General features: G+C 60.0%; 2 protein-coding genes across 2 annotated transcripts; both read left to right on the plus strand.

Annotated features, from left to right (window-relative positions):
• Window positions 1–2,534: 2,534 nt before the first annotated feature.
• On the plus strand, window positions 2,535–2,789 carry MYMX (myomixer, myoblast fusion factor; the record flags this gene model as incomplete). Its single annotated transcript, XM_081093591.1, has 1 exon — window positions 2,535–2,789. One exon carries the CDS (start codon window positions 2,535–2,537, stop codon window positions 2,787–2,789), a length of 255 nt encoding a protein of 84 aa, XP_080949717.1.
• A 4,272-nt stretch (window positions 2,790–7,061) lies between these two features.
• On the plus strand, window positions 7,062–17,167 carry SLC29A1 (solute carrier family 29 member 1 (Augustine blood group)). Its single transcript, XM_081093618.1, has 14 exons — window positions 7,062–7,132; window positions 9,565–9,664; window positions 10,660–10,804; window positions 12,691–12,772; window positions 12,888–13,090; window positions 13,182–13,321; window positions 13,640–13,774; window positions 13,863–13,960; window positions 14,104–14,182; window positions 14,609–14,706; window positions 15,168–15,276; window positions 15,484–15,569; window positions 15,939–16,138; window positions 16,494–17,167. Exons 3-14 carry the CDS (start codon window positions 10,776–10,778, stop codon window positions 16,603–16,605), a joined length of 1,371 nt encoding a protein of 456 aa, XP_080949744.1. The 5' UTR covers window positions 7,062–7,132; window positions 9,565–9,664; window positions 10,660–10,775; the 3' UTR covers window positions 16,606–17,167.
• Window positions 17,168–17,928: the final 761 nt, after the last annotated feature.

Below are 17,928 nucleotides of genomic sequence, written 5' to 3' on the forward strand. Positions count from 1 at the left end.
GTGATTCTAGGTAAGTTGCTTAAGCACGCTGAACCTGTTTCTTCATCAATGAGTATAATAATTGCTCCCTTGCAGAGTGGTGGTGAGAATTGAGAGAGATCATGAACTCACAGCTTGGCCCACGTGTGTACCCAATACCCATCCCACCCCTGGCCCAGGACTGACACATGGCCATCACAAATCTTCAAGAAGACACTGGAAGGAGAGGAAAACAAGGCCTATAAAGCTAAACTCTGGCCGAAACCGGTTTGGCTCAGTGGATAGAGCGTCGGCCTGTGGACTGAAAGGTCCCAGGTTCGATTCCAGTCAAGGGCATGTACCTGGGTTGCGGGCACATCCCCAGTAGATGTGCAGGAGGCAGCTGATCGATGTTTCTAACTCTCTATCTCTCTCCCTTCCTCTCTGTAAAAAATCAATAAAATATATTTAAAAAAAAAAAAAGCTAAACTCTGGCTCCTGCTTCCTCCAGATAGAAATGGAACCGGCCCTTTAGATGGTTAAGTTTTCTTTCTTCAAGGTCTTTGAGGATTTTGGAACTGTGATGCTGCCAGTGGAGGCTGGTGGTGAAGCAATGATAAATGGTCATATTCCCAAGGCTAGGTTAAAGTTTATGAAACACTTTCACAAACTATTATCTCACCTGAGTCCAAGAAGGCAGAAATTATGTCCGTTTTATGCAGAGAATGAGGTACACATTTTAAAACAAAACTGTGGGGCGTGGCTACGGTGTTTTGGCCAGGTCCAAGCCTCGGACTAATGAAACGACAGGAACCTCTCATTGCCACGTGCAAGTCCCAGCTGGAGGGCAGGGCCCCCCCAGCACAATTATAGCCAACGGCTGTGGTTGTAAGCTTGAACCTATGGTCCAAACACGTAGCCCCACGTGCCTTGTGATAGAGTTCAGGTGCACGTAGTTGAGTGAGGTTGGAGCGCACGAGAATGCTGTAAACGATGTGATCACGCCCCTACTTTGCCTCATGGCATCTGCTATAAAATAAAGACACGGCTTGTGGGCGCTGTCGTTGCCTCCTCATCAGGGAGGCAGCGTCCCACCGAGACCCAGCTATTATTCTCTTGTCTGTCTTTTCCTTAATCCTTTCACCCCCCCACTCGGGATTGCCCTTGGTCATGCAGCCACACAAAACAAACCCAGGCTATCTCTAGATCTTGCTACCATGTGGAATTTAATTTAATCTTGGGGTTGTGGGGGAGTAGGTAGAGAAGAGGGTCCTGAAGTGGGTATTCCTCTTCCTGTTCCTCAGCTGGAGTGCCGCCCAGCTCTTCCCAACTGGGCCCAGCTGTGAGATGGACGGTGACCCCACTCCTCTGCCCCATGGGAGGGCCCACAAGTGCCTGCCGAGGTCCTGTTCTAGCCCACTCTGAGCATGCCTGGTGTGTTTGGGCTGCTGCTTCTGAGATTTGGGCAAGTGGGTCTCAGACACAGTCCCGCTCCAGTTACTCCTCCCAGGTCGTCTCCCACCCCCAACCCCCCGCCCAGGTACTAAGGTAACTGAGGAGGGGACCGGAGCCCGAAGAATCAGCATGCATACAGCCACATCATTACAAAGTGCAGGCTAGGTTCCGTCTCTGAGGTCTGAACCCAGCCAGGAGAATTCCTGCATCTGTTCCTTTCACTTCTTGCAGCCCAGCTGCCCCCTCCCCTCCAGATACCAGGTGCCAGCACACAGCTGTCTCTTCCTTGCTCCCCCCACCCTGGCAAGTTGTCCTGGGTTGGGCTGAGCTGGGTGGGGCAGCCCTGTGTACTGAGTGTCCTGGGAGGCTGTGTCCCCACAAGCTAATTCAGCCAGAGCACTGGTCCTGACTGGTAAGAGTTGCTGCCCCTGGGGTGGGGGTTTGGGAGGGTAAAGAGTGTCAGGTCGGGCCCTGACCGGTTTGGCTCAGTGGATAGAGCGTCAGCCTGAGGACTGAAGGATCCCAGGTTCGATTCCGGTCAAGGGCATGTACCTTGGTTGCGGGTGCATCCCCACTGGGGTGTGTGCAGGAGGCAGCTGAATCGATGTTTCTCTCTCATCGATGTTTCTAGCTCTCTATCACTCTCTCTTCCTCTCTGTGAAAAATCAATAAAATATATATTAAAAAAAAAAAAAAAAGAGTGTCAGGTCGGGCTGGATCAAGGGCCCACAAAAGAAAAGTTAGATTGCCTGGGGAGGAACTTCTGCTGGATTGAGGGAAAAGGAATGGAGACTGTCCAGAGAGTGTGTGCAAGAGGAGAGGGTGACCAGGGAAGGGAGGGGTGCAGGGAACTGTGGGAGCCCTGGAGGCTGGGAATGGCCGGCTATCGGTCCTGGTCCCCGCTTTCCCCTACAGGGAGAACCCTCCTGCCCCAGCTACCTCGCCAACAGAAAGGGCTTCAGGAAAGCAAAAGAGACCCATGAATTGAGGTCTGGGGAGTGTGATGGTGGAAACCGGAGTGGGTGGGAATTCTGCCCAGCACCCCATGTCTTTGCAGGTGAGGAGGGAGCAGGAGAGGCAAGCCCAGATTCTGGATTGCCTTCAAAGTCACTGACCCGGCCATGCCCGCCCCGCTGCTCCCGCTCCTGCTTCGAATGCTGCTGTCCCGCCTGCTGCTGCCCGCCGCCCGCCTGGCCCGCCAGCACCTCCTGCCCCTGCTGCGTCGATTGGCCCGCCGCCTGGGCTCCCAGGACTTGCGTGAGGCTTTGCTGAGCTGCCTGTTGTTCATCCTCAGCCAGAGACACCAGCCAGACACCGGAGAGGCCTCCAGAGTGGCCCGCCCTGAGAGGAGGGAGAGGTTAGCCCCGCAAAAATGAGGCCACGAGTCCTGCTAGCAGCAGGGACGCACTGCTTTCTTGTGGAGTACGGCGGTCCTGGCACCATCACTGACCCAGGCCTGCCCAGTGGGCATTAGCCGGGGTTCGGGACTGAGCATGACAGGGCTCTGAACAAGCCTGCCTCCCGGCCCCAGCAGCAATGACTGACACCAGGCCCCCCATCTAGCAGAAAACTGGTCTTCACCTCCTCCCTGCACCCCTCAGGGCCTCTCCTCATCACCGGGGCCTCCGCAGGGCAAGGAGCGGCTCTCCCCACCTCCTTACCCCAGACAAGCGTGGGCATGGCGTCCGGGGAGGGACACTGCTTAACCAGGGACAACTGACCATTTAGTGGAGAGGCAAGATTTTAACCCAGATTGTCTTCCCGGCTGAGGATTTACCTTAAGAGCATGAAACCTTGATTCCCCAGAGACTCAGTCCCGCCCCCAAAGCCCAGCATGCAGCAGGTGCTCAGTAAATATTTTTGAATTCCTGGGGTGCCTTTGACATTCTTATCAGCCACACTCAGGCGGCCTGGCCTGTGCCTGTGCTGCCTGACAGTCTCACCTGGCCCGGGGCTGAGGGTGAGGAACAGCTCCAGGCTTCCTCCCACCCGACTCCATGGAGCCTGTGGGGCCTCGCCTCCCGGAAGCTGCTCCTCTTCTCACTGCAGCGGGCCCCACGCCGGCCGGCCGCAGTCCTGGCCTCTTGGCGACAGTGTGGTTGTGAGGAGGACAATGTCCTGACTGCGTTCGGAGCCGTTCTCAGCTCCTGGTGGCGGAAGAGGGAGGTTTGTTGGCTGAGGGCAGCAGTGCAGAATGCCTGCTCCTGAGGGGCACTCTGCCGGCAGAGGAGGTGCTGCTGGGGCGGCGGGAGGGGGGGGGGGGGACCCGAGGAACGCTCCGCTTCATTTCCTCCTCCCCAAGGGGACTTCCGTCAGCGGCCAAATGAGAGTTGTCAGATGTACTAGTATTTGCATCTCAGCCTCCGGATCGTTTGTTTAGGGTCCTCCAGCAAGAGTCCTCCCGCCCTCCTCCTTCCACAAGCTCTGGGGCCAGAGGGGCACAGCAAGGAATAGGGGCGTCTTACAGGACCCCCTCGTGTCCCCACAGCCGCCAGGGCCAGGGCCAGGGCGAGGCCTGAGGCCAGCGCTGTGAGCCCCGTTCCTGCCCTGCGGGCTCCTTCTGGGTCCGCCAAAGCCAGCGCACGTGCGCGCCCCCCTCGGGCAGGCGGCCTGCGGGGAGGAGCGGGGTGCAGGGGGTGAGAGCCCCTTGTCCCCTAACCTGTTCCCCTCCGGGGCCACGGGAGCCTCCCCTCCCCCCCTATTTTCTGCGCCGGGCCTTGCTGCCGGCCTCCCCGGAGCGCTCCCGGCTCCCGAGCTGCGCGGGCGGGGACAGAGCCGGGAGCTGGGGCGGCTCGGATCGCGGGTCGCAGCCCTTCTCCCGCCCCGGGGGAGACCGGCCAGACCCGGCGCGGGCTGCGGTTTCCGGCTGCGGCCCCTCTCCCGAGATGAGGAGGCCCGGAGGGCCACCAGGGTCATGCGGGCCCAAGGATTTCCTGCCCATCCCCTCCGCAACTCCCGATGCCCCTCCCAGGTACCCGCAGGTGTGCGGGGAGCAGAGGCGGGGCGGGCGGGGTCTGCGCGGGTCCCCACCCCTCCCCCCTTCCCCCCCCCCCCCCCCCCGCGGAGGGTGCGCTAGGTTCCTGCTGGAGGTGGGACAGCCACGGGTGGGAATCTGCGGTTTCCGGCGGAGGGCATACCTTTCTGGGACTTTGCCTCAAACACAGACTGACCACGCAAGGTCAGAAGCCCACCCAGGGCAGAGGAAGGGGCAAAGGTGTGAGAAATTAGGCCAGAAGGGCACGCCCAGGCCCTGTCCACTCTCAAGGAAGGTGAGGCGAGTCTGACCCTGTGAGGGCCAGATCCCGTCTTTATTTTAAATGTTGATGTTTTGTTCATGGATGTTTTTCATTTACTAGGATTTTTAAAGAGTATTTCATGACAATATTATTCATCTTGATTCCTGAATTTTTTGGCAGCATCCCTTCCCCTCCCCCCTCCGCCCCCCCCCCGCCCCCCCCCCCCCCCTTAAATGTTGCATCTCAGGCAAGTACCTCCCTGGCCTTGCCCTAGTCCCAGCCCAGCCATGGAGGTGTAGTCACAAACACAACTGAGAACGCATACAGTCGTGAGGCATGTGCTGGGGACAGAATGCTGGGCCCAGCCAACATTTCCAGCAAACAAGGCTGGAGGGAGGCCGCCTGGGGTGAGGCGGGCTTGGATGGAGTCTGGGACAAGCCACAATTTCAAATAGGGTCCCACCCCACACCTGAGCCAGGGACCTGAAGGAGCCCAGAAAGGGGCTTGAAATACTCTAGGCACAGGCTGGGTGAGTTGGGCTCTGAGGCTGTCCAGCAGAGGGCCTTGGTATCCAGCAATCATCTCTGCCCAGAGAAATGGCTCTGGAGGGCTACCGGTGCTGGCAGGGGGCCCAGGCAGGGCGAGTGCCAGATGGGCTTGTGTCCAGCCATAACAGCCCTGGCTGTTGCCATCTAAGGAACAGGCCAGGCTTGGAGGGGGCGGGGGGGCGTGGGGGGATGGAGAAAGGAACCAGCCCTCCCCGGTCTGGCCTAGAACCCTCACCACTTCCCTCCAATTTCTTTCCAACTCCAGCCTCCTTTGCACACAACTGCAGCCATTGGCCACCAGCCTAGCCATGCCTGGCAGATCTGTCTGACCACTAAGCCCTGCCACCCCAACAGGTCCAAAGCTGGTCAACAGAGGTGGGGAAAGAGACAGGGGCCAAGAAAGATGGGAGAGGCCGGCCTGGAGAGGAAGAGAGAGAGACTGGACAAACACAGGGTAGGAATGGAGATGCAGTGTCAATCCCCATTAAGCCAGGGTGCAGTGCCTAGAAAAATACCACCAATACCCCTCTTCCTGCCCTCTGTTTGGTTAAGACTGGGGGATGATGGTGTGTCATGTCTCTGGGACAAGCAGCTCGAAGGCTGGCAACACCCTTCTGGAGTAGCCTGGGAGTGTCCACTGATCCTTGAGTGGCAAAGCTACTCCTCCCCTGGGGCCCAGTCTGCTCTGGGGAGAGGGTGTGACTCTCCCATCCCTAAGATATTAGTACTCCTAATTGTTAATTAGTGTCTGTGGCTTCCCCAACGGACAGGCCTCTTGGGCCGAGGGGGCGAGGTTGGGGACTGCATTGGATTTTCTCTCTTCGGCACCTCTCTGCCTTTGGATTGTCCTCCAGCACTGAGAGCTGCTGTAGGGGCAGCGATTCCCCTTCCCCCCGATTTACTAACCTGCGAAACTGGAGGGCACCCCCTCCCCCTCCCTTGGAGGTACTCCAACCGACCACTCCTCAGCACGCCTACCCCCTCTTCGCCGGGTGGTGGAGGATGTGGGTCTCAGCAAGCTTCCGCCCCTGCCTCTGTCAGGAAATAGGATTCCTCAGGATGTAAGGCTGTTCCCGGCTTTTTCTCTTCCCATCCCCAACTGTGCCTCCCTCTTTCCAAAGATCTGAATTTAGAAAGGGTGAATCATGAGGGGGCCACAGGGCAGCCTCCACCCATCACCGCACACACAGAGCCACACATCCCTCTCGGAGTCAGAGCTGTGGGTGGCGTGTTTGTGTGGATGTGGGCTGTGTGTGTTAGAGGGGAAAACAGGTCCCTGATTATGCCCATGTTGTCGGAGGCATCCCAGGGCTGAGTGGGGTCGAGGGCGGAAGAGCAAAGACCAGGTCAGGTGTGAAAGGAAGAAAGTGGCGCTGAAAAGGAGGGGTCCTGGAAGGAAAAGGGTGCAGTGTGGATGCGAGTGGCTGGGAGGGGCTTGGGGAGCGATAAGGGCACCGCCAGGCGCACTCCGATAGTGTGGAGCTGGGGGCGCCCGGGCCTGTCTGGCAGGTTTGTCGGTGGGAGAGCCCTGAGGGCAGTTGTGTAGGATGCGTGTAGCCCCAGCACCGGGGAGGTAGGGGACCCCCTGTGGGGCTGCACCCTCCAACGCCGCGTGCCCCTGGCTGGGCAGGGTTTGGTGCAGCCGGGGCCAGAGAGGTCCTAGCCCCGGAATAAGGCGAGGTGTGGGTCAGCGGCCCTGGGGGCGAAGGTCTCGGGGCGGGAGCCTCTGCGGGTCTGGCCGGGGCCGTCCGGGGCGGGGCCGCGCGGAGATGCGAGGCGGGGAGAGCGGCGAGGGGGGCGGAGGGGGCGGGCGGGGCGGGGCGGGGCGTGCCCGGGGTGGGCCGGGGGAAGGCGGGTTTGAATGCGCAGCGGCGGGCGCGGGAAGCGGCGATAGAGAGCGGGGATCTCTGCGCAGGAGGACCCCTTAACTGCAGGTGCTGCCGGGGGCCGGGGGCCGGGAACTGGGGGGCCGGGGACCGGCGGAGCGGAAGGCACCGCTGTCCGCCGGCCACGAGGGCAGGGAGGCGGGGGCTGGCAGCTCCGCGGCGAGCAGCGGGGATGTCCTGTGGGGCCCCAGGCGCACCGTGTGTCGAGCCTCGCAGCACGTGGCGATCCAGAGGGGTGCCGGAAGGCAGGAAAGGGGTGCCGCGTGGCAGAGGGACCCGAGCCGGGCGGGGGGACCTGGCTCCTGGGCCTGAAGCCAGCTGTCGCGGAGCTGACCTCCGCAAAGGGCGGGCGGGCCCCGGTCATCTCCATGAATCTGGTGGGTGGAGGGGGGCGCCGGGCCGCTGGCGACGCCGGAGGCGGAGAGCGGGGCTGCGGGCGCGCGGGGCAGAGGCGCGCTCTTTAGCCACCGCCTGTCATTGACCGGCTCGCGTCCCTGGGGTCCCCTTGCGGGGTGCGTCCTCATTTACTCCCAGAGAGAGGACCCTTCCTTCCTCGGGGAAAGACACGGACGCACACCTCCGGGCCTCCTTCCCAGCGGAGAGCTGGCGCCATCCTGCCCCTCGCCCCTCCTGGGCGGCCCCTCTGCCCATTTCCCTGGTAACCTTTAGAGTCTAGGATGTGGGCAGGGGAGGGGCTGCCCCTGGGGGTGAATTGTACTCAGGACTGGGGTGGGTTTACTGAGAACAGAAAGCAGGGGTGTAGCTGAGGGAGAAGGCAGCGGTTCTCAACCTTCCTCGTGCCTCGGCCCTTTAATACAGTTCCTCATGTGGTGGTGACCCCCAACCATAACATTATTTTCGTTGCTACTTCATAACTGTAATTTTGCTACTGCTATGAATCGTCATGTAAATATCTGATATGCAGGATATATTTTCATTGTTACAAATTGAACATAATTAAAGCATAGTGATTAATCACAAAAACGATATGTAATTATAGATGTGTTTTCCGATGGTCTTAGGCGACCCCTGTGAAAGGGTCTTTCGACCGCCAAAGGGGTGGCGACCCACAGGTTGAGAACCGCTGCTTTAGACCCCCCCCTCTACGCCTCTACGCCAGGATGTGTGTGTAATGGAAGAGGGGTGCCTTACACTTGACACTCATGTCAGCCTTGGCCACCACTTTATGTCCCCCCTTATTTGGATGGAGCACCCCCACCTCCCCGTATACAGGGCCAGCTGGGAAGCAGGCTTTATACCTTGAGTTTGAATTCCAGCTCGCCCCTTCACTTGCTCTGTGACTGCAGGTAGGAGACTCAGCCTCACTGGACATTAGCTGCCCCGCTCTGCTCAGAGGAGACCATCTAGAACTAGCTGTGGTGGTTATAAGGGAAGGGGAGCTATCTGCAGGCTGGCCCCATACAGGATCCTGGGGAGTGGAGAATTTGATGCCACCACAGAGGTGTGTCTGGAAGCTGGGGTGCATGAGAGGTGCAGGGAACCCGAGTTTGACGGCTGCTCTCAGGGCCCCATGTGGGCAGGCCACGGCACGGCCAGGGGTACACCAGATGCTCTGAGCTGGTATCAAATCCCTGTTTGCTGCTGGGCAAAGGCAGACAATAAAACACCTGGGCTGGCCTGCTGAGTGTCAGGATGTGGGCAGGGGGAGGGGCTGCCCCTGGAGTTGAATCGTACCCAGGACTAGGGTGGGTTTACTGAGAACAGAAAGCAGGAGTGAAGCTGCAGGAGAAGGCAGAAATGAACACTCCTCTGAGCCGAAGGCCCGAAGGCCCGTTCCACTAAGGAAACTGGGCTCTGGCCCGCTTTGAAACTGCACTGCCAGGAATCTTGCCTGAGGGGGTGGAGAGGGGCACCGGGCCTGCTGAGGTGAGAAGCTGGGGTTTCCCCTCCCTGGTCCCTATAGAAAACTTGAGTCCTGAGCCTTCTCTGTCCATTGCCTCCTCCCCCCTCTTGCCCTCATCCCTCTAGAAAATGTAAAAAGTTGTTCACCACTCTGCCCCAGGGCCTAGAACAGAGCCTGGCTAGCCTGCAAAGCCCTTGGTAAATATTTGTTGAAAGGGTGAACGAAAAAAGCCCTCGGCCTCCAGATGGAGATGTGCCGCTCTGCTCCTCCCCTGCCTGTCCTATGACCCAGGCGCGGGTGGCGTACTGGGATGGGGAGGAAAGCCCATACTGGGATGGGGAGGAAAGCCCGTGGAGAGGATGGGGTCCCTGAAGGTGTCTGTCTGGGGCTGGGACCTGGAGCACTGGCTATACCTGTGCGTGGACCCATTCCCTCAGCTCCCCTGCTGAGACCGTTAGGTCGTTATCTCCCCAGCTGCAGGGTGGTTTTTTATCTCCCTGGTTTAGGAGGGGTGTGAGGCTTCTCAGAATGGGGCAGCTGCCTCTCACAGCCAGGCCAGGGGGGTTCTCTCCCCATATGCCCTGGGGCACTGTCTTCATTCTGGACCCTGACGTAGGAACCCATGGACAAGGCCTGCCTGAGCGGAAGCTAGGACCACCTCCCAGGGACGGCCCGGCCTCCACGGCTCTGATCCTCCTGGCAAGCCTGGGCACCTGGTGAGTGCAGGCCCCCTGCGGGCGAGGGAAGCCAGTCCTCCCTCCTGGCTCTAAAGTGAGGCCCTCCCTTTTGGGGGGGGGGGGGCGGGTGTGTGTGCACCAGCACATTTTATCTGCTGGTGCCAAAGAGGTCCTAGCTAAGGGAGTAACACCAGGGGGAGCAGGAGGGGGACACGGAGGGCCGGGTAGGCGCTTTGGGACTAGCAGTTAGCCAGGCCTGTGCCCCCATCCCCCAGTCTTCCCTGCAGGTTTGCTCTGAGAAAGGGGAAGAGTTCAGGGGCCTGGGAGTGAGAGGAACCAGCGGGGGATGGGGTGACTCGGGCCAGGACTGGGGGGGAGGGGGGGCGGGGGCGGGGTCAGGCTAGGTTGTGGAAACGGCTGTGTCCCACACCCATCGGAAAGGGTTTTCCTGGAAAACTGACCAGGAACTAGGAAGTCCCTGGGCAGTGGCTGGAAAGGAAGGTTCAGGTGCCACCAGCAGAGAGGCTGGAGTCTGGGGCGCCTCCAGGAGGGGACAGGTCCTCCAGAGCCACCCCAGGCGGGAATCTAGGGGCTTCCCCGGAGGGTGGCAGGGCAGGCCTCTCTCCCGTTCCTTGCAGATGGTAGTTTGGAGCCCCCTCTCCACTCTGTCTCCTTTCTGTTTCCCTCCTCCTGTGCCTCCTTCCATTGTCGTCACTGTCCCTGACCCCTCTCATCCTCTTCCCTGCCTTTGCCTGTCTCTTCCCTCCCTCTCAATCAGACGTCCTCCTCCTTCCCTCCTGCTCTCCACCCTCCGGTTTGCCAGCTTACACACGGCTTTGCTGCTGGGTAAAAATAGCGGTGACAGCGGCCAGGCCAGGCCTGCTGCCAGGTGGAGCCTGGGCAGGCAGGGGGGCCCAGCGGGACTGGCCAGCGGGGTCAGACTGAGCAGTCCTGAGAGGCAGGGCCAGGAGGGGTTCCTGCTGGGATCGGGGTTTGCAAGCTCTGTCTGCCCTGCCCCCTCTCCTACCCCCAAGAGCCTGAAGAAGCCTGTGGGGAACCAGGAGGAGACAAGGCCTCACACTGCTTCTGCCCCCAGCGCGCCTCAGAGGGAGAGAGCAGTCAGCCAGGCAAAACCAGGACCGTCGTCACCATGACAACCAGTCACCAGCCTCAGGACAGGTACTGGGAGACCTGGGCTGGGGACCCAGGGGTGTGGAAGTGGGCCTCTAGGGGGCCGGGTGACGTGACCTTTGGAATTTGGAGTTGTCACTGCCGACTGGCCTTCCAGCCAGGCCACTGTGAGACAGGTCTGCGTCGGGGGTGGGGGCCATGCCTGCCCTGGCTGGGTGCTGACAGGGGTGTCTGTGGGGAGAGTCACGGTGGGTGAGTGGCAGCTCCTCCCTGGCCTGTCAGTTTTTCCGCTGTTGCTCTCCAGCCGGCCAGCAGCTTCCGGCCCTCCTGCCACCATCCTGGGGAGACATGTGGCAGCACCCCTCATTCCAGACAGAGCACATCTGGCAGAACAGTCCCTTCCTCAGGGCTGCGTCTCTCTCACATGGCCTTGATGCACTCGGTCCTTGCTCAGACCTTCCTCTCCCTTCTGCACCTCTGGAGCCTGTGACTCCCTCAAGTTAGACCCGCATACGTGTTTTGGGGGAAGAGGCTGTCGCTTGACTCAACTTCTCCAAGGAGTCTGGGAAGTTGATGAAGTCATGCCTCAGGTCCAAAGCTCTTCACCCCTTCACCTCTCCCTCCCGTTCTGTCTCCCTCCCTGTGCCAAAAGCCACAGAACTAGACTATTTCTGGCTGTGGGTCCTTGGGCACTTACCTCCCTGGGACCATTTCCCACCTGTGAAATAGAGGTGAGGTGTATTTGGATGGGCGAGAATTTAAGGAGACAGTAAGTACAGGCCGTGCCCTCCCTCGTCCCTACTCCCAGGCTGCTTGCCTGCCCCTTCCCAGCCTCACCACTCCCATCTCCATCACCTGTTGCACTCATCCCACCCCCCCCCACCCTTTCCTGTGTGACCTTGACTGGCAGTTTCTCCCTTCATCCTGGGTCTCTGAACCAAGCCCTTAGCTCTCTATTTCAAGGGTATATGAGGGAGTTGGGGACTGCAGTTGTCATGACTCAGACCTGCCCAGTTGGGGCGCTCACCCAGGCCCTCCCTGTGTGAGGCCAGGCACTGCACTCTGGCCAGACCTGTCCTCACTGCCTTGGGCTTTGTCCCTGCCATCTCTGTGAAGAAAGCAGCTGTTGGCTGTTGGGAGGGTAGGGCAGCCACATCTGGAGACCGTAGTGGGAGCACCCAGGGCTGCCTGGGGGAAGCTGGCCCATCCCAGACAGGCCCTGAGGTGTAGGACTTGGGGTTGGCCTGGCAAAACCAGGGGTGGCACTTATTTACACTCCGGGGACCAGGTGACGTTCAGCGGCCGGATACCTCCTGGCCTACCCTGGGTGGTGTGACCTACAAAGCCGGTTCTGTCTGGGCCTGGAAAGAACAGTTCCCTCATTTCCCGCTGCCCTCAGGCACCTTGCCTGCCCCATGAGGTCCAGAATGGTCTGGGAGTTTCGTGCCCTCAGAATTCTCTTTGGGTAGCCGCATGCTCCCTGGCCAGGCTGCATCGGTCACTCCCAGCAGCTGCGGGCGGGCGGGCGGGGGAGGGAGACACTGCTGTTTGCTTCTCGCTCACCCGCCACCCCCAGCCTGTAGAGCAGGATTTCCAAAACCACCTCCAGATGTGTGGGTCACACTGGTTCCCAAGCCTGCAGGGTCCCCTGAGTCTTCAGGGGCTGAGAACCACCGTCCTGTGGCCATGTCCTTCAGCCTTGTGTCCCCCCCTCCTCCTCTGGACACAGCTGGGCCCTGTCCCCTATCCCAGGACACCTCCCCCTCCACTTACGCTCGTAGGGGGACACATGTACTTGGACGCAAACACAGATGCCCTGTGCCCGGGGATGGCTGGAGAGCCTGAGGGGCAGGAGGGCGGGCTTCCCTGGGTTTGATCAGGGAAGGGGCGGGGGATGGGGGGTCACTTGGCTCCTCTTTCCTCTCCATCCCCAGGTACAAAGCCGTCTGGCTTATCTTCTTCATGCTGGGTCTGGGGACCCTGCTCCCCTGGAATTTCTTCATGACAGCCACTCTGGTGAGACGGGGGGACGGGGCTCCAGGGGGCATGTCCACGGGGCAGGCAGGGCCCGGACCTGTACTCGTGGGCACAGGGAGAGAGGTGCTAACACTCCTCCCTGGATCCCCCACAGTATTTCAAAAACCGGCTGGGCCAGCCCCAGAACGTGTCCGTGGGCACTGCTAACCTGAGCAGGGACGTCCAGGCCTCAGCCACCCCCACGGAACCCTCTCCAGATCAGAATTATCTGCGTGACATCTTCAACAATGTCATGACCTTGTGTGCCATGCTACCCATGCTGATCTTCGCCTGCCTCAACTCCTTCTTGCATCAGAGGTGAGAGCCCAGGCACAGCCTGACCCCCTGGCTGCCTCCTGCGTACCCTGGGCTGAGCCACGCCTCTCCGCCACCTCGGCCTCCCCTGCAGGATCCCCCAGTCCGTTCGGATCCTGGGCAGCCTGGTGGCCATCCTGCTGGTGTTCCTGACCACTGCTATCCTGGTGAGGGTGCCCCTGGACGCCCTGCCCTTCTTCGTCATCACCATGATCAAGATCATGCTCATTAATTGTAAGCGGGGCTGGGAGGGGACCTGGGCAGAGATCTTCCCACGTCTCCCCACCCTTCCTTCAGACCCACAGCCAGCCAGAGAAGCTCATTCCGACCCCCAGAGGAAATGGACGCCGTGGGCAGTGAGGGCTCAGGCGCCTGAGCCGCAGGGACAGGGCTTCGAGTGAGGGGCGGAGAGAAGGGCCCCTGGGCAGCAAGACCCACGGGCAGTAAAGCAGGAGTTACAGGAACCTGTTTCCCCCATGAGCCCAACAGCCCCCAGCGGAAGTGAGCCCCACCCTGCCCGCACCCCTGCTGATGCCCATCCTGTTCCCCCAGCATTCGGTGCCATCCTGCAGGGCAGCCTGTTTGGTCTGGCTGGCCTCCTGCCTGCCCACTACACGGCCCCCATCATGAGTGGCCAGGGCCTGGCAGGCATCTTCGCCTCGGTGGCCATGATCTGCGCCATCGCCAGTAAGTCTTGCTGTCTATCTTATCTGCCCGTCTGTGTGCCATGAGAAGGCGGTGGGCCCTGTCTCACTGCAGACACCCTCCACCCCAGGTGGCTCAGAGCTGTCAGAAAGCGCCTTCGGCTATTTTATCACAGCCTGCGGGGTCATCATTTTGACCATCATTTGTTACCTGGGACTGCCCCGGCTGGTGAGCAAAAGGAGAAAGGGGGGGTTGGGGGTCTGGGGAGCCCAGGGCTCTGGACCACGGGTGTTCTGAGGCTGACACCTGGGGGAGGCGGAGATTCTGGAGATGCCGTTTCTGAGTGCACCTTTGCCTTCCTCACTTGATAGGAATTCTACCGCTACTACCAGCAGCTCAAGCTCGAAGGGCCCGGAGAGCAGGAGACCAAGCTGGACCTCATCAGTAAAGGTCTGCAGAGCCCGAGGAAGCTGGGATGGAGGAGGGCCTCCTGGCAGGGGGCAGCTGAGCACAGAGGGCAGGAATGGGTGCCCTGTATTTACTGGCAGAGATGAGGCAGAGGGATCAGGGTGGGGCGAGGGGACACTGGGAAATAAGAGCTGTGGGAACTACAACAGGGGGAGGTCCTGGGTGCTCGTGGGAAGCAATTTCGGATTTTGGGACAAGGTGTAGCCTGAGCTGAGGCTCCTGGGAGAGGTCAGGGCACAGGGACTGGCACTGTGAGGAGGTCTGCGCTATAGGTGTTAGGGTGCCCTGTGCACTGTGAAAGGAGGTGCCACCCCCACCTAACCCCAGCCCTTTTGGGGAATGTTTACGTCATTTCCTGTTGCTGTCTTTCCTACAATTTGGAAATCCTTCCACAACCTGTCACCCCAGGAGAGGCGTCAAGAGCAGGCAAAAAGGAGTTTGGAGTTTCAGCCCCCAATTCTCAGCCCACCAACAATAGCCGCTCAATCTGGGCCATCCTCAAAAATGTGAGTGCCCTCTACCCCTCACCCTTTCTCTGCTCACTCCTCACCCACCCACCCACCCACCCTCCCCGACACAGTCCATCCCATCCCTTTCTGGCCACTCTCCTAAATTCGCGCGCGCGCGCGCGCGTGTGTGTGTGTGTGTGTGTGTGTGTGTGTGTGTGTTTCTGTAATGCATGGCTGCCCTGAAGACTGGGCCTGTGTGTGTGTGTGTGTGTGTGTGGTTCTGTACTGCATGGCTGCCCTGAAGACTAGGCCTGGGTGTGTGTGCACATGCGTGTGCGTGCGTGCGTGTGTTTCTGTAATGCATGGCTGCCCTGAAGACTGGGCGTGTGTGTGTGTGTGTGTGTGTGTGTGTGTGCGTGTGTTTCTGTAATGCATGGCTGCCCTGAAGACTGGGCGTGTGTGTGTGTTTCTGTAATGCACGGCTGCCCTGAAGACTGGGCCTGGGTCCTTTCCTCCAGATTTTAGTCCCAGCTCTCTCCGTCTGCTTCGTCTTCACGGTCACCATTGGGGTGTTTCCTGCTGTTACCTCCGATGCCAAGTCCAGCATTGCAGGCAGCAGCGCCTGGGGTGAGGACACAGGGGCTCCCAGATGGGGATGGACGGGCTCTAGCAGGACTGGGGGTGGGGAAAGAGACCTGGGCTGCCCTCTCCCCGGCTAGTCTCTCCTGGTCCTCTTGCCCTTCCCTGGGGACACTCAGGCCCAGGGAGGGTCAAGGTGGCTAAGTCTGCCTCCAGACCTAATCCCCGTCCCCTAATGGATTCTTCCTTCCCCAGGACGCTACTTCATTCCTGTGTCCTGCTTCTTGACTTTCAATGTCTTCGACTGGCTGGGGCGGAGCCTCACCACCATAACCATGTGGGTAAGTGGAAGCAGAGGGCACCAAGCTCCGGCGAGAAGCAAGAGCCCACCCTGACACCATAAAGGGCACCAAGAAAGTATGGCGACAAGGGGACCAGGCTTTTTTAAAAACCAAGACATTATGTATAGTGAGGTGTACAAGCCTTCAGTGTATAGCTTAATGTCTATATGTACATCCCCTGTGTAATCACCACTCAGGTCAAGCTGGAGAACATTTCCAGCATTCCAGAAGGTTCCACTCTGCCCCCTCCCCATCCGTACCCATAGGGGTAACCCGGCTTTGAGGTTTCAGTGCAGATCCTGAGTGGCCCCTGGGGGCCGGGGTGTGCCTGGGAGCCGGCCCGGCTGAGGCACTGCCTGGTCCCCACAGCCTGGGAAGGACAGCCGCTGGCTGCCAAGCCTGGTGGTGGCCCGGCTGGTGTTCGTGCCCCTGCTGCTGCTGTGCAACGTCCACCCCCGCAAATACCTGGCTGTGATCTTCAAGCACGACGCGTGGTACACCATCTTCATAGCCGCCTTCGCCTTCTCCAATGGCTACCTCGCCAGTCTCTGCATGTGCTTTGGGCCCAAGTGAGTGTCGGGCAGGGCCTAGCGCTCCAGTGGGGGGGGAGGGCACTCCACAGAGGGGGAGAGGGCAAGGGAGACTCCCTGATCCTGGCGCTTAAGGTTTCCAGGCTGAGGGGCCACGCAGGGAGGGGCACCTGGTCCTGGTCGGGAGGGCAGGGTGGGGGTGTCCAGGCTCACTTAGGTGGGGGGTGGGGGAGGGGACTCTCAGGGAAGGAGGAAGACAGCCCCCAGATGGGGTTGGGAGGGTAGGATGGGTTGGTCAGCAGAACTGGGTGCTCAGGCAAGTCTCCCCACCCTGATGCCCTGGGTGGGGCTGGAGTAGGGGCCATCCTAAGGTAGCCTTGCCTCCCTCCTTTAGGAAAGTGCAGCCGGCTGAGGCTGAGACAGCTGGAGCCATCATGGCCTTCTTTCTGTCTCTGGGCCTGGCGCTAGGGGCTGTCTTCTCCTTCCTGTTCCGGGCAATTGTGTGACCCAGATGGACAGAGGACTGCGCTGGCCGCCAGCTCTTGCCCCTTCCTTGTCCCTCAGGGGTGGGCAGGGGTGAGCCGGAGCTTTTCTCTTCTAGCTGAGTTCTGCTTTCTCATGGCCTGTGCTGGGCCCGGTGTCCACGCCCCGAGGAGGGAGCCTCTCGGTGGACAGTGGGGACATTGTGGGCATGCAGGTCAGCGTCGAGGGAGGGGACACAGTCCCTGCGTATCCTCGAATCCCCCACATCTGGCTCTGATTCCTACTTGAGCAGACAGAAGAGGCTCCTAGGCTCAGTGTGTGTGTGTCTATGTGTCTGTATGTTTGTCTGTCTGTACCAGGGGTGGCTAGGGGCCAGGACTGTCTGTTCTAAGGTCCAGTCTGATATTGCACCCCTCTCTTCTCCCTGAACCTCCTCCCCCAACCTCCCTGTCCCTCCCTGCTCCCCCTGCCTTGTGTCTATCATGTATCCTGTACAGTTGCTATTTTACTGCCTTTTTTTATACTCAACAGAAACCAGGTGCCTTCAGAGGCTCTCTGATTAAATAAATATTTTTTATCCCTCATGGCTCTGTGTACTCCAGCCATGGCTTCATGCCCTGGAGAGGGTAGCGGGATGGCAGCCTGCGTCTGTGGGGATGAGCATGAGCCAGCTGGGTCTTGGCCAACACCAGGCCTGGCCCAAGGTTGGGGGGTGGGGTAGGGTTAGTCCTCCTAACCTCAGAGGGGCGGCAGTGTCCCCTGCTGGGGCCACAGAGGAGGGACAGGCCTGGAGCCAGGACACCCACACTGTTAGCTGAGACCAAGAAAGGCCATTTTTCTTTGCTGCTTCATTCCTTCCTCCATAAGACGGGATGGAGACAGCACCTGCCTTTTTTGTTATCTTCACTATCACACCCTCCACTCTGACCTCACTGCTCAGTCCCGGGAATGAGTTCTGCAAAGCTGGCCAGCTGGCCCCCCGCAGGCTCCCCGCACCCGGCTCCCGGTTGTGCTCCCACACCTCCCAGCAAGAACAGGCTGCGCCTGAGGGCTCTCCCCTGCCTGGCACCCTGCCCTGATGTCAAAGCTCAGACTTCCTGCGGAACAAGGGGCCTATGTGTCCTTTCATTGGAGCTGGGCCCTCCCCTTCTCTTCTCAAACTCTGGCCTAAGGAGGGAGGGGTGGGATGGGGTGGGACCATGAGAATGTCCCAGTGGAGGGGGCCATCCCGCTGGGTCCCCCTTCTCAAAAATGACTCTTCCCGACAAAGTGAGGCCAGAGCTCTGGCCACGGTGGACCCTCCTTCCCCACCTCACGGGCCCTGGTCCTCAGCACATGTCTCAGAC

Source organism: Myotis nattereri (assembly GCF_964212035.1).
Source record: "Myotis nattereri genome assembly, chromosome: 6".
NCBI classification, from domain to species: domain Eukaryota; kingdom Metazoa; phylum Chordata; class Mammalia; order Chiroptera; family Vespertilionidae; genus Myotis; species Myotis nattereri.

Bases quoted from the DNA above. Each gene is read 5' to 3' on its own strand.
- SLC29A1 (XM_081093618.1), top strand. From the start codon at position 10,776: ATGACAACCAGTCACCAGCCTCAGGACAG. The intron at 10,805-12,690 runs GTACTGGGAGAC...CTCCATCCCCAG, and splicing joins AGTCACCAGCCTCAGGACAG to GTACAAAGCCGTCTGGCTTA. The intron at 14,707-15,167 runs GTGAGTGCCCTC...CCTTTCCTCCAG, and splicing joins TCTGGGCCATCCTCAAAAAT to ATTTTAGTCCCAGCTCTCTC.